Source organism: Prionailurus bengalensis, chromosome D3 (genome assembly GCF_016509475.1).
Source record: "Prionailurus bengalensis isolate Pbe53 chromosome D3, Fcat_Pben_1.1_paternal_pri, whole genome shotgun sequence".
Classification (NCBI taxonomy): domain Eukaryota; kingdom Metazoa; phylum Chordata; class Mammalia; order Carnivora; family Felidae; genus Prionailurus; species Prionailurus bengalensis.
In genome coordinates this window covers 53,106,140-53,121,707 of record NC_057356.1, presented here as the reverse complement: position 1 = coordinate 53,121,707, position 15,568 = coordinate 53,106,140, and the positions used below count along the sequence as shown (strand labels likewise).

At 38.5% G+C, this 15,568-nt stretch overlaps 2 protein-coding genes across 3 annotated transcripts in view; one reads left to right on the top strand and one right to left on the bottom strand.

Annotated features, from left to right (window-relative positions):
- Window positions 1-15,568, top strand: part of DSC1 (desmocollin 1) — a 349,862-nt gene that overhangs the window by 58,477 nt on the left and 275,817 nt on the right. The window lies entirely within an intron of this gene.
- Window positions 8,692-15,568, bottom strand: part of DSG4 (desmoglein 4) — a 47,237-nt gene continuing 40,360 nt past the window's right edge. The window contains exons 15-16 of the mRNA XM_043558528.1: window positions 14,619-14,827; window positions 8,692-12,250 (exon numbers count right to left, since the gene is read on the bottom strand). Of these exons, the coding sequence (XP_043414463.1) occupies window positions 11,483-12,250; window positions 14,619-14,827 (977 nt within the window). The 3' untranslated portion in view covers window positions 8,692-11,482. The remainder of the gene's footprint in view (window positions 12,251-14,618; window positions 14,828-15,568) is intronic.

Sequence of the window (15,568 nt, the reverse complement as noted above, 5' to 3'; positions counted from 1 at the left end):
GGACAGTGTAAGAATCTCAATTTTTTTTTGGAATTAAGAAGAAAGACAAGCAATAAGTGTCATCTCAGGATGGGATCTACAATCATCATGTCAGATCATGCTTTATCTTTGCTGGGAATAGTTTTTTTCCTCTAAAGCACATATTTAAATCTAAGGATCTTTCTTGGTGGATGGTGAACCTAGTTCTTTCAACCAGCTGACAGGTGGTACTTTGGAGATGCCAGTGTGGCATTGTAGTTTAGGTTTTCTCATAGTCTTTTGGGAGGAGAGATTTTTTTTTCAGTGTTCAAATTGTTAGATGGTAATTTGGTACTTTCTTAGAAAATTATAGCATATAATTTTCATTCTAGGATTACATTATACATAGATCAGGGCTGAAGACATAGATACATTGCCTTCACTCGAAAAAAATGAGTAAGTTCTAGGGCCATCAAAAATAACCTGGTGAAATTTAAGCCTTGATAGTGGGGCGTATCTATCTAAATATTCTTCTATAATGCTGGCATCCTTACAAATGAATATGTATCATAATAATGTGATACATTTCTTGAATCCATGGTCTCTGTCACAGTACTGGAAGGGAAACTGGAACTTCAGAAGTTGAACAATATATACTATGGCTGTGAATATTGCACTTTGGTGTATAAGGTATTTTTACAAACATTCAGGACTATCTTGTTAATGTGTTGTAATATACAGTTTCTTTAATTTTTTAAATAAAAAAATTTTTAATGTTTATTTTAGAGAGAGAGAAAGAGAGAGAGAGAGAGAGAGAGAGAGAGAGACAAGAGTGTGAACAGGAGTGGGGCAGAGAGAGAGGGAGACACAGAATCTGAAGCAAGCTCCAGGCTCTGAGCTGTCAGCACAGAGTCCAATGTGGGACTGGAACCCATGAGATGGGAGATCATGACCTGAGCCGAAGTTGACTGCTTAACCGACTGAGCCATCCAGGTGCCCCATAATATACAGTTTCTTAAGTGCATAGGTTTGTAGAAATGTAAATACCAATGGAAATAATGTAAAATGCATGTAAAGTTCCACATCATTATTTACAATATGAAAAGAGTGGAAGAAACCTCAGTGCTCATTCATGGCATGAAATATCCCTTAAAATACTTTCATAAAGAATTTTAAATATAAAGTAGGCATGAGATTTTATATATCATAATCTCAACTTTAAAATGAGACGCAGTGGGGGCACCTGGGTGGCTCAGTCGGTTGAGCAACCAACTTCGTCTCAGGTCATGATCTCACAGCTCGTGGGTTCGAGCCCTGTGTTGGGCTCTGTGCTGACAGCTCGGAGCCTGGAGCCTGCTTCTGATTCTGTGTCTCCCTCTCTCTCTGCCCTTCCCCCACTGTTGTCTCTGTCTCTCTCAAAAATAAATCAACATTAAAAAAATTAAAAAAAAAATAAAATGAGACGCAGTGAGTAAGACTGTAGAGAAAGGATATAGAAGCTAGGTTTAACAGTCACGAGTTTGGGTTTCTTGGGCATTAACCTGTCAGCTGAAGGGTAGAGCTGGGGAAACGTTAACTGAAAGGAAAACTATCATGGTGCTAGCAGAGGTTGTCTCTGGGTAATTGTATATGATTTCCATTATCTTTTTGTATTTCCTAAATTTTCTACAATAGCTATACCCTAATTTTATCGTAGAAAATAATGAAAGCTGCACTAATAGCAAAACAAATAAACAAAAACAAGAAAAACCTTAAAATCTTAACACTGACCTATTTCAAATTTTTCATTTCTCTCCCTTATAAATGTAGAAAGCATTTTGTTCTAGAGATGAAAGTTTGGGCCTTAGTATCCATATTCTGCTCCTTTAGCAGATAGTCCTTCCGGGAGACACCTGTTTCAAGGGCATGTACTGGGCTTGATGGCTTGAGGTTGCAGTGCCATCTTTGGGACATGGCTGGCATAGCTGGTTGTCACCATTTGTTGATGATGTGAGATACACAATTATAATATGGTTTTGTGGTAGAGGCCGTTAATACGGGCAGTTAATTGGTCCATTATCCCAAGGATTATGATGAGTGGATGAAACTCCAGTCATTCTCTCACTGTCTTGGCTCATTGAAATAGCTTCCTCATTGATCTCCTATTAACAGCCTCATTGTGCCCTTTGATCTGTACCAGAGCAAAGTTCACAAGTGATTTCTTTTTCTTTTTTTAAAAAAAATTATTTAAATTCAAATTAGTTAACTTACAGTGTAGTATTGGTTTCAGGAGTAGAACCCAGTGATTCATCTCTGACACAGAACACCCAGTGCTCATCCCAACAAGTGCCCTCCTTAATGCCCATCACCCATTTAGCTCATCCTCCTGCCCACCTCCCCTCCAGCAACTCAGTTTGTCTTCTGTGTTTAAGAGTCTCTTATGGTTTGCCTACCTCTCTGTTTTTACCTTATTTTTCCTTCCCTTCCTCTATCTTCATCTGTTGTGTTTGTTAAATTCCACATATGAGTGAAGTCATATGTTTGTCTTCCTCTGACTGACTTATTTCACTTAGCATAATACACTCTAGTTCCATCCACATTGTTGCAAATGGCAAGATTTCATTCTTTTTGATCGCTGAGTAATATTCCTTAATGAGGAAAAACTGAGAGCTTTCTCCCTAATGTCCAGAACATGACAGGGATGTCCACTCTTACCACTATTGTTCAACATAGTACTGGAAGTCCAAGCCTCAGCAATCAGACAAAAAAGAAGAAGGAAAGAAAGAAAGAAAGAAAGAAAGAAAGAAAGAAAGAAAGAAAGAAAGAAAGAAAGAAAGAAAGAAAAGTTATCCAAATTAGCAAGGAAGAAATCAAACTTTCACTCTTCACAAATGACATGATACTCTGTGTGGAAAACCTGAAAGACTCCACCAAAAAACTGCTAGAATTGATCCATGAATTCAGCAAAGTCACAGGATATAAAATCAACATACAGAAATCAGTTATATTTCTATACACCAATAATGAAGCAGCAGAAAGAGAAATCAAGGAATCAATCTCATTTACAACTTCACTGAAACCCAAAGAATGCCTAGGAATAAACCTAACCAAAGAGGTAAAAAGACCTTTATGCTTTAAACTATAGAAAGCCTATGGAAGAAATTGAAGAAAACACGAAGAAATGAAAAAACATTTCCATGCTCATGGATTGGAAGAACAAATATTGTTAAAATTTTGATAGTACCCGAAGCCATCTACACATTTAATGCAGTCTCTATCAAAATAATACTAGCATTCTTCACAAAGCTAGAAAAAACAATTCTGAAATTTGTATGGAACCAGAAATGACCCTGAATAACCAAGGTAATGTTGAAAAAGAAAATCAAAGCTGGAGGCATCCCAATTCCAGGCTTCAAACTACATTACAAAGTTTTACAAATCAAGACAATATGGTAGTGGCACGAAAACAGACACTCAGATCAGTGGAACAGAACAGAGAACCCAGAAATGGACCCACATACATATGGCCAACTAATTTTTGACAAAGCAGGAAATAGCATCCAATCAGCAAATGGTGTAGGGAAAACTGGACAGCAACATGCAGAAGAATGAACCTGGACCACTTTCTTATACCATACACAAAAATGAACTCAAAGTAGATGAAAGACATAAACATAAGACAGGAATTCGTCAAAGTCCTAGAGGAGACGACAGACAGCAATGTCTTTGACCTTGGTTGCAGCAGCTTCTTACTCAACACGTCTCCAGAGGCAAAGGAAACAAAAGCAAAAATGAACTATTGGGATCTCATCAAGATAAAGAGCTTCTTCACAGTGAAGGAAACACAAGTGATTTCAAATTCGGTGTTCTCCTTTAAATATTTCTGTGGTTTTCTTTAAGATAAAAATAAGAAATCCTTAGTATGTCATACATTTTAGGCTTCTGACTTCTTGTCTGTACAAACTTCTCTCCAGCCTTACCAGATTACTTCCAGTTTTCAGAGGAGCTCATCTCTTTTTCCATGTCCCCTGTTTCTCTGTTTCTCTCTCATTCTAGCGTGCCCTTCCCATTTCTTCATCTGGCTGTTTCCCATGGGTCCTTCCAGACTCAGGTGAAAGGCCACTGCTGAGAAGCTTTTCCCAGCTCCACTCAGCTGGGTGCCCCCAATCTTATTTATTCCCCTGGGTAACACTTGTCATACTGCATTTTAACTCTTTACTTCTTCCTGCATTGAATTGTGAGGTCCTTGGTGTCAAGGACCTTAGTTCACCTCTCTGCTCCTAGCAGTTAGCTCACAGGTAAATAGTGAAATGATCAAACATCATTGAATGAATGAATGAATGAGCTTTGGAATGAGGTCGCGGTGTTCCCGTAACTTTTCTTTCTCTTAATTTTCTCCATCTATAAAGGAAGATCTTAGGTGGATTAAATAAGAATATGTTTGAAAATCAACTAGCATAATGGCTTGCATATGATAATAAAGAAACATTTGGTTTTTTATTCTTCTCTCTTTACAACACCTCTCTAGTTTCATGTTTCTCACACCTGGTGGCTCATGTCTCACTGATACCAAAGTCCCCACCCAGTCAGTGCCTCCCGTGTATTCAAATGTGTAATGAAGTCTCCCCAGTCAACCAGTGGTTATGCTGATCACATGCATGCGCTATGACTTTTGTACCAACACCTCACCATCACTCACCACACATATTCACTGCCTCCCCGTTAAGCACACAGTCAGCATCTCTCTTACCTTTGACTTAGTCATCTTGCTAATCACAGAGAAACTCAGCTTTATGGATTCCTAACCTAAGTGTGACCCTCTTTTTGAGAAACACTTTTCAATGCTGAGAGTCGGTCTTTTATGCCAACAACAGTAAATACAGGTTGTCCTCAGTTTTCATTTGTTCCACTTTGATTCAACCTACTTTATCCACATTATATATTGGCACCTTTATGTTGCCTTTCTGTGCACGGTTTCACCCACACAGGAGCTGATGAACAAGTACTTTGTGGTAGCACAGGATGCCTGCCTGCCTGCCGGCCGGCAGTTCAGGTCCCCACAATTGCTATCTCTGTCTGTAAAGGAGAATTTATATGTGTAATTAATAGGGTTTCATTGCCTTTTCCTTTATTGTTTTTTAAAATGATAAGACACTCACAATCTTTTGTTTATTTACTTTCTTAGCAATCCACAAAAGCACCAGCACCCCCCTGCCAGGGATCCCTTCCCAATGTGAATTGTTTCTTCAGTCTTACTGTCATTTCAAACAAGTTGAAATAGAATTTAAAGAACTTGTATTAGCAAATTAATTTTCATTACCTGTGCTTCATATTTAGTCCATGTTTAAAATATTGTAACAACCATTGGAACATTGCAATGTTCAAGAAGTTATACAATATTTAGTGACAGTAAATGAGTTTTTTTGGGAATGAGTTATTTTCCATGTAACAAATAAGTGCAATTTTTAGGGTTCATTTATTTGATGTTCATGGTTGTTTTGATGAAAAGTTAAGAACCTTTATCTTAATATTAGGAACTCTATTTTTCTTGCTGTATACTCTATGACTTACACACATACACACACACACATACACACACATTTTGTTACCAAACTTACATGGAATACATGGTTTTGAAAGAGAAAAAAAAACCCACAATCAATTGCTCTAATGAAGGTAACCTTATTATCAGCAGCCTCTCAAAGTTTCAGAAATTTTAACTTTCTTCTGAAGTATTTATCCTGCCTAAAATCTCTTTCTCTGTAGCATTTTAACATTTATTTTATTCAGCTATAACATAGCTTCTTTCAAAAAGCACATGAGGTTTTCAATAGCTTTATTACTTTTTCTGCAAAAGGTAAATTTCTCCTGAAATTAACTGTCTTTGTGAGTTATATACTTGCATTTTCTTGCTAAGAGTGGCATTTACACAAGCATTTCAAAGATCATTCAAAGGGCTGCTATCAAGAGGCAATGTTGAATTGCAGACATTTCCTTTTAGATGTCTGAGAGAATTGGACTATATTCTTCACTTCTTTTTTTTTATATATATATGAAATTTATTGTCAAATTGGTTTCCATACAACACCCAGTGCTCATCCCAAAAGATGCCCTCTTCAATGCCCCTCAGTTTGTTCTCAGTTTTTAAGAGTCTCTTATGCTTTGGCTCTCTCCCACTCTAACCTCATTTTCTTCACTTCTAAGATTAATGAGTGCATGCTGTGTCCTAGACATTCTGTTAATCCTGGAGAAAAGCAGTGCCCTTGTTCTCAAGGCGCTCACAGGTTGATAGGCATAGGACAAATAGCGTGTTGCTGGTGGGAGTAAAGGAGACTTAGCTAAGCCGGCAGGTTGGGGCTGTGAAAGAGATATCAGGAAATACTCCCAAGAAGTGGCCATGCTTGAGGTGAGTGTTGAAGGGTAAGGAGAAACAAGCTACTTAGATGAGGAGAGTGAAGAGGGCTCCAGGTAAAAGAACCAGGGAGGGGCAGAGTGACAGAGGTATGGAAAAGCATGCCCTATTCTAGAAACTGAAAATAGTCCATGCACCTCACTTAAAGTTAAAAAAAAAAAAAAAAAGTAAAAGGCATTCAGTGTAGAAAAACTTTGGAGTCACTTTAAATATTAACTGGGGTGCCTGGGTGGTTCAGTCAGTTAAGCCTCCGACTTCGGCTCAGGTCATGATCTCATGACTTGTGAGTTCGAGTCCCACGTTGGGCTCTGCGCTGACAGCTTGGAGCCTGGAGCCTGCTTCAGATTCTGTGTCTCCCTCTCTTTACCCCTCCCTGCTCGTGTTCTGTCTCTCTCTGTCTCAAAAATAAACAAACATTGAAAAAAAATTGTTTTAAATATTAAAAAAATTTTTAGGTTTATTTATGAGAGAGAGAGACAGAGAGACAGAGAGACAGAGAGACAGAGAGGAGCAGCATGAGCAGGGGAGGGGCAGAGAGAGAGAGAGGGAGAGAGAGAATCCCAAGGAGGTTCTACACTGTCAGCATAGAGTCTGACACAGGGCTCGATCCCACGAACTGTGAAATCATGACCTGAGCTGAAATCAAAAGTCAAATGTCCAACCGTATGAGCCACCCAGGCGCCCCTGATTGCGGTCACTTTAGACCACCCAACATATACCTGCCCATTGCAGTGGTCGTCCAAGAGGATCTCTGACGCTTTAGAGCCACCAGGCTCACCTTGGAATGTTGCCTTTTCATAAGATCCTAGGCTCTCTGCCTCAGTAATCTGGCCTCAAGGGCATCTCTGTAATCAACAACACACCAACTATCATGAGGACTCCTGGTGGCTGCCCCAGTGTCATCTCATAAAATAACACCATTTGACCATTTACCAGCACACAAAATTTCGTTTGTTCCTCATTTTATACCAAGTTCAAACCAAACCCCTAATGGGATTCAAGATTCTTTACCATGTGCCTTTCTCACATAGCCTTTCAGAATTAGGTCAAAAGAATTCGAAGCTTAAGAACAAGAGTAGGCCTGGGGCGCCTGGGTGGCTCAGTCAGTTAAGCGTTCGACTTTAGCTCAGGTCATGATCTCGTAGTTCGTGAGTTCAAGCCCTGTGTCCGGCTTTGTGCTGACAGCTTGGATCCTGGAGACTGCTTCAGATTCTGTGTGTCCCTCTCTCTCTGCCCCTCCTGGCTCACGCTCTGTCTCTCTCTGTCAAAAATAAATAAACATTAAAAAATTAAAAAAAAATAATAAGAGTAGGCCATCCTGGGTTTGAATCTTAATCCTGCTACTCACTTAAGCTCTAACATAAAAATAAAAAATTCTTTTTGCTTTAGTGTCTTCATGTATGACGTGGATATCAGTCATACCGCGTGGTGTGGTTTTAAGAATTCAATAGGCTAGGGGCACCTGGGTGGCTCAGTCGGTTGGGCAGCCGACTTCGGCTCAGGTCATGATCTCACGGTCCGTGAGGGCTGTGAGTTCGAGCCCCGCGTCGGGCTCTGTGCTGACAGCTCGGAGCCTGGAGCCTGTTTCAGATTCTGTGTCTCCCTCTCTCTGACCCTCCCCCATTCATGCTCTGTCTCTCTCTGTCTCAAAAATAAATAAATGTTATAAAAAAAATTAAAAAAAAAAGAATTCAATAGGCTAATACATTTTGAGTAATTGGTATAGTAAACATCATATAAAATGGCTGACTATGAAATAATTTTATAATGCCTATTTTGTTTCAGACTTTTTTTTATTATGTTTAATTTGACCACTTAATATTCTTTGAATATGCTGTTTTTAGTTTTTATGCCTTTGGAATCCCTGTCAGATGACATTCTATTTGGCCTAGCCCAGATCTCACCATCTTCAAGGAGCCTTCCTTAATTCCCCTTATTGAAATTAATTATTCTTTTCTTACTTCAACAGAAATTAGTACCTCTGGTAAAAGAGGAACAATAATGATAATTTTACTGAATTTAAATCCAGTGGGAAAAGAGGATATTTAATTCTGTAACGCATACAATGTTTAGAGCAATTTCTGGAATTTATTCAGTTGACTTGTTGACTAAACTAACGTTTATAGTGAGCATCTACTAAGAAAATAATGATTTTACTGAGAAATTTTACCATTGGTGAGTAAATGAATTATTCTGAATTTCATTTTACAAATGAATCCATGCTCCTGTATTATATACATCATGATAGAGATGATAATCACCTAGTAACACAATGGGAAAAAGGTTTTCTGGATGTATGTTTGCGTGTAGAACACTACCTGCACCAAAGAGAAAATGAAATGTTTCTTTCCTTATCACATATTTTTTTATTGAAGAAATATATAAAACACTATTACATTCAGGAATACATTGCAGTCAGAAATATCTAATCCAAAAGAGGAAATTTTTTTAAATAATTTTTTTTTGGAAACAAGGTTATAAATACTCTGTCTTCTTAATGTCTTCCTTTCCCTTCACCTAACAAGACTTTTCTGAGAGAACCCATTTATGCATTTGAATGCTTTCCCTACAGGTAATTGCATAGGGTAAGAGATAAGACTGAAATTATACATTATTATATTTATTCATTAAATCTCATTTCTTGGGCTTCTGGGTTCATTTTCAAACCTTAAAATAAATGCTATATCAGCTTTTATTATCTCCTAGATAAATCAGTATCCTAGCTCTTCAGCAGTGAAGGGGAAATCTTGCTTTCCACTTTCTGTTTTGTTTGATATTCTAAAAATATACCAATTTCAGAGATTTAAGTCATATATGAGTGATACTGACCGTCTTGGAATGATGGAGTTCTCCTCACTGATAATGTTAAAAGAGAAAATGAAATGGTTCTGGTCTTGTTTCCATGAATAGTATAAGGGAAAACATCCACCAGATGTACATTTTCTCTTTTGGAAGCACCCTTAAATCTTTGTGTATTGATGGAAGGAAAAGTTCACAAAGAAATTTTCTTACCCTTCTCACAAGAGATTTCAGTGAAATTCTTATGCTTTGTACTATTTTCTTAATTTCTCAGTCTTAAAGTATTTTCAGTTTTAATACTGTTAGCACCTTACATTTAATTATTCACTAGTTTTTTTCATAATTAAAAAAATTATTGTCCCAATAACATGCAAAGTTCAAAAGCAGAATATCCACATCAGGATATGCCACAGGACTGAGTGCATGTGAGATGTTACGTGGCTGGGACTGTTAAAATGACCACAGTACTGATGCTCCTTGGCTACCCTATGGATTCGTCAAATTATAGAGTTATGAAATGTAGCAGAATCTTGGTTGTGAATAACTACGGTAAAGAATGACTATAACAACTGGTAACACACGTGATTTGGAAAAGATGAGAAAACATGTAAATAACCTTCTGGCATTATACCGTTCGAGCCATTCAGCATTTAAACTTCACAAAACCCATTTTTTTTTTTTTGAGAGAGAGTTTTTCTTCCAAGTAGGAAATAGCAAAGACCCTGCAACAGACCAAACTAGATCCTCTCCGTGTCTGATGAAGTTATAACATTGAAACACTGGCCAGAGTGCCCAAGCAATGGCCTCAAGGTTGTGTACCACAACTAGCACGTTGTGGTCATTTTACCTCTCTAGTTCTAGATTCCCCTTCTGTCAAATGAGAGAATTGGGCAAGAGGTTATGTGTGATGCTCCAAATTCTACAGTAGTTTTAGTTACAAAGGAACAAATCAAGAAGCAATGCGGTTATTTCCTTCCAAAAACAATAAGCCCTGACAATAAGTTTATTTCATTTACAATGTCTTACTGGTCATATTATAGTTACCACTATACAGTTTACATATTTTACAGAATTAAATAAAACTATCTTGCTAGAACCTCTCTTTCACAAGCCCACTTTATACCTACAAGGAGTAGCAATCTGTGCAAGTGTTTCCATTTCATTCATTCAGCAGAAGCAGCAATGTTAAAAAGAGAAACACAACTTGGTAGTGGACTTAAATATTTTGTTACTTATTCTTGGTAGGAACCCAAAGCTGTATCCCCAGGGTTTTAAGTCTAGAAATGAGTTAGAAGTTCTATGAAGTGAGAAATCATGTTTGTCTTCTTCCCCTATATATTCACGGAGACAAGACCAACACTCCACACATAATAGCTTCTAAGTAAATATTGTTGAATACGTGCATGACTACAGAGGTGCTTTGGAGACTATCTGATTGCCAAATGAAAGCTCTATGACTCAGGTCACTGAAACCGAGTAAACCATGTTTCATATGGTTTTCTGACATAATTAGCAAGAATAGAGAAAACATTCCCCTTAAGAAGGAAATACTCTAATACTTTCCCTAAGAACTGTTTATACTCCATCATTGTCATAATTCTTTTGACTATCATAAATTATTTTACAGTTACTGATATAAATCAATAAAGTGCGATACACATTCATCCATATTGATTTATGTATATATGCATATCTATCTATCTGTATATATATAATTCTTTTCGGTGAACCATTTTCAGTGGTGCATTCAGCTGGCAAACACTTTCCCTGTATTATATTAACCATGCCCTAAATATTGCATATCTTGAGAAACCGAACAAATGACTTCAGATGTCTAATGATAGATGCTCTATTTTTCTCTTAAATCTTCTTTCAGAAATGTATACTTCATTCACTTTTTCAATTAAAAATTTTTAATAGAAATATTTCTCTAAAGGTATTTGCCTGGCAAATGCAGGCAAGATTTCTTTTGCAAACTCTAAGAACAAGAGCATCCTGGTTTACATGACCAGTCCTATGGGGCTGAAGACCTCTAAGATTCACCTTATGAGTTATGTGCTATTTATTAGACGGTATCGAAGGATATAAAACATTTTCTTTAAGTTTTTTGGCACATTATTTAAAACCAGAAAGAATTACAAAAGGCTTATCTAAAGTGCTTAGCCATATTCTCCCCCCGCCCCAAAGATATATTCAAAGAGTGGCATTGATCTTAGAATGTTCAAATATTTGTCGGCTGCTAAAATGTTAAATATAGTACATTATACATCTTTGATGGATATGTTGGTGATCACTAGGTGCAAGGTGTCCATATAGAATACTGACCAAAAGCACTTACTGTTGGGAGTAATGTATGTTACTATATCGTGTTACTCTGTGTCGAGATGTCATTGGAGATGTGGAGCCAGTGGTTTGACTTACGTGAATGTTGGGACTCATCATTTGTGTCACTTGAATTTCTGGCCCTACCAAAATACTGCCACTCATTACAGGCCCCATACAGCCATCAGTCATGCTACCATTGCTCGTGTCAGGCATACCAGGACTAGACAGCACTCTCTCGGCATAGATTACATTGTGCGTGTTGGCTAACTCAGCAGGTATGCAGATATTCCCTTGAACATCATAGACAGGTGCCATTACTGTTTCGGTCACTACAACATTGGGTGCAAGCTGAGGATCGAAAACAATTGTTGTGGGTTGCACACATGGGTCAGCTGTTGTATAAGTCTCTGTCACTACGATATCCCCGTGGATCATGGGTTCCGGTATTGCCATTTCTGCCTGGAATTCAGCTTCTGAGAGGGTCATTCCTGAAGATTCGTTAACAAAATAATTAGGCCCCAGCAAAGGCAGGTCAGTACTGATAGGTATACAGGCCTGCTGTGAAGGAAATGGTTCAATTTCTGTGTCTAAGCAGATTTCAGCCAGAGTCCTAAATTTTGGGTCTAAAGTTTCCATGTAGCTTTCATCTAAATCATCCACAATCCAACTGCAACAACCAATGGAGCCAACAGGAGACCCTACTCCCTCGTGGTCATAAATGAGCAAGCAGTCGTTTGCAGGCCGACATTCATCCTCATCTGCATAAGCATAGGCTTTCTAAAATTAGAGGAAAAACAGGAAGTTAAAAGCTACTTTTCCTTTAAAATAACCAAAGAATAACAACAGTGCTTTAGAGATGTCTGATCTGAGAAGATTATAATGGAATGAACTGAAAAAAACACTGATGATTTTTCGCTGTATTTCTAAATAATTGGAATTTTTAAAGGAGATCAGAGGGCACTAATGGTGTATAGAATCTGAATCAATGTGAACTGCTCTTATTTGAAAGCTAACATTAATAGTTTCTGCATTTTATTCAGATTTTGGCAATCTGAGTTTGTCAGACAATGTTTTAACTTTTTGGATTTATAGTCTTTTTTTTCTGAGGGATCTAGAAATAACAAAATATATTTTGTTATGTTCAACATGTTATTTATTTAAGGAGAGAGATATTTGATCAACTTGGAATAAAAGCATGTATAAAGATGTCAGTATCTTTAAGCTTCAGAGACTTATGTCCAAATGTTCAGTGGTTTTACATGACCGAAGCAAAGAGAGCCAAGATGTCTTTGGAGTTAGGTTAACAGGAAGAAGGCACTACAAGGTTATCTACTGTGATTTTCAAATTATTTTTAATGATGGACCCTTTCAATGTAATACTAGGTAGGAGCCCTGTATATAGAACTAATGAAAGGGAACTTCTCTGTGGGAAGACGATGAGGTGGCTGCTCTCCTCCAGCTGCTATGGCTCTTGTTGGGTTCCATGAAATCCTACGGGGCCTGACATAATCTTATCCCCTCTCTGTTTCACAGATAAGGTAACTGAAAGCCCAGAGAGAGTGAATGGCATGCCCCAGACTCAAATAATCATAGAATGCTACCTCAAATCCAACTATCCTTTACCCTACATCGTGCTGCTTACCCTCTGGTCTATGTGAGACTCTAAATTCTACCATTAGAAATGGATGGTTTTAAGTCTTGAAAGCAATTATTCATGAGTTTGGTATTACCATAAACATGCCGCTTAATATTTTCAAGTGACACCTCGGTAAGAGGATCATCCCCCTTGCCCGGGGCACAAGTTGGCCGTGGGGGTGGAGGGTGGTGGTGTAAAACATGGCAGAAAAGAAACACTGTACGTTCTGCAGAGGAGGTTTTATCTTGTAGGGGGAGAGGCTGCATCTCACCACCTCTGAAACCTAGTGCCATTTTTTAAAAGTTTTTTGTTTGTTTTTGGGTTTTTTGTTTGTTTGTTTGTTTTGAGAGAGAGAGAGTGGGAGAGGGGCAGAGAGAGGGAAAGAATCCTAAGTAGACTCCTGCATTGTTAGTGCAGAGCGCGATGTGGGGCTCGAACTTACAAACCCTGAGATTTAATGTATCAGACACCAATTGTAATCAAAGGAAAAATTTTGAAAAATCAAAGGACACTAATGGTAAGGCTCTTTTAATGTTAGTGTGAATTTTATGAATGATTCATTAAATATAATTTCTATGACATTTCTATGACACATAATTTGTGCCTATTTGTTGGATGTACTTAGTGATATCTATCACTCATCTAAATAATCAATACTGTTCATGTGATGGTATTTGTAATCACCAATTTTAAGGAATAGCTTACATTTACAACAACATCCTTAACATTTTTTTTTGTTGTTGTTAATAGCAGGTAATAACTCATGTATTACCATATATGGAATAAAACAGGCTAGTTGAAATATGAGATGAAATGGATTGCTGTTAAATGAAATAAACATACTAACTAGGGATTCACAGGGGATTTATTTACCCTTTGTGCCACCCTGTCAGGCCAACCCAATGCCTCTGGAGCTTTCTTCTTTGGAATGCTCAGACCCATGATCCCTTCTCTTAGTGAGGGACACGTATCCCTTGGGGATGGGGCACTGGATAGAGAATAGGAGACCGGGGTTCTAGGCCTGATATATCACCAAGTCATGGTGATACTCTGTTTCTGAGTTATCATTCTCTTCCTTTCCCAGTCCTGGTTTTTAATTTATTTTTTTCTTCTTTCATTGGAGGTAACTGCAGGGTAGGAAGGACACCATAAAGAGAGGACATGCATACATTTTTTTTTTTTCTTGATCAGGATCTTCCTGTTTTGCTGCTGCTATGGGAAACAAAGTGGTAAAAGCAAGAGACAGAAGACAGAAAAATGGGAAAAAATGAAGTAGGGAATAATGAGAGATGCTAGCCTTTTCCACGATAGTAAGATGGATGTATGTCAATTGAATATGAAATGCTTTGGCAAATTGGCTTTCTGTATTCTAAGGAGAAATGAAATACTTTTTATTCAGGATTGGAATAGAGTTGAGAATAACTGAATATATTTCAGAAGAACCTATTGCCATCATTGTTATCACTCAGTCTCAAGACTATTTTGTATAACCGTGTGCAGGGGGATTACCTCAGAGAAATAACTGTCCAGGAAAGCCATGTTCAGGCCCGTGTCAGCATATTCCCACTGGGTTCCTATTGTGGAACTCCTCCTCCGTCGAGCTCCTGCTGAACCTCCGGCCGCCATGCCAGCGGCCGTCACAAGGCCTGTGTTCAGTTCCACTCCTGACACACCCCCTTCAACCGTTCCTCCGCCCGCGTAGGTGTTAGTGTAGATTTCTGAAAGGACAGAGCATTCGTGGAACAGTGCTTGAGTGGTCCGCACTGTTCATTCACGTCAAACCCTGCTACCCACTGTTTGCCATGTTGCACCACCACACATGTGAGTAGGTCCTGGAAAGCAAGGCCAGGAGCTATTTGAAATCCGCCCAGTCTTAGTTCCCTCATAAAATAAAAGTCAGTAAGTAAATGGTACAGAGGGAGCCAGCTTTTGGAATTGGCCTCTGATTTGCACAAAAATATCCCCTAGACTCACAGGTATGGAGCCAGCCAAGGGGAGCAGGGCCTCTGCCTGTCTGCATCAGTCCTTCTGTCACTGCCTCTGGCAAGCTCCCTGGCCTGTGTGAGAGGGCTTGCACCCCCCTCAGGACCGCTCCACAGCAAGGCCAGCAGAAACTGAAACAGTCCTCACTCACCCCGGTGCTGGAGGGAGAGCTGGCTTTCACAGAAATGTTCAGCCACCTTAGACTCTGCATCAGAGTCTGGTTTGGGATACTGAGGAACCACTGCTGAGAAATCTCATGTTTGTCCTAGAATTGGACGACCTCTCTACTTCGTTCATTCATTGCCCACTAGCTGAGTATTTTACAGTATTCCTAGGTGTACATGGAACTGGTAAATTAGGAGAATGTAAGTCTGGTGAGGCAAATGCATGGATTGCATTGGCAGATATACTGTTTTTTTAAAGGTACTTATACATGAAATTAATCAAATGCAAATGCATGGATTTAAGAAGAATTC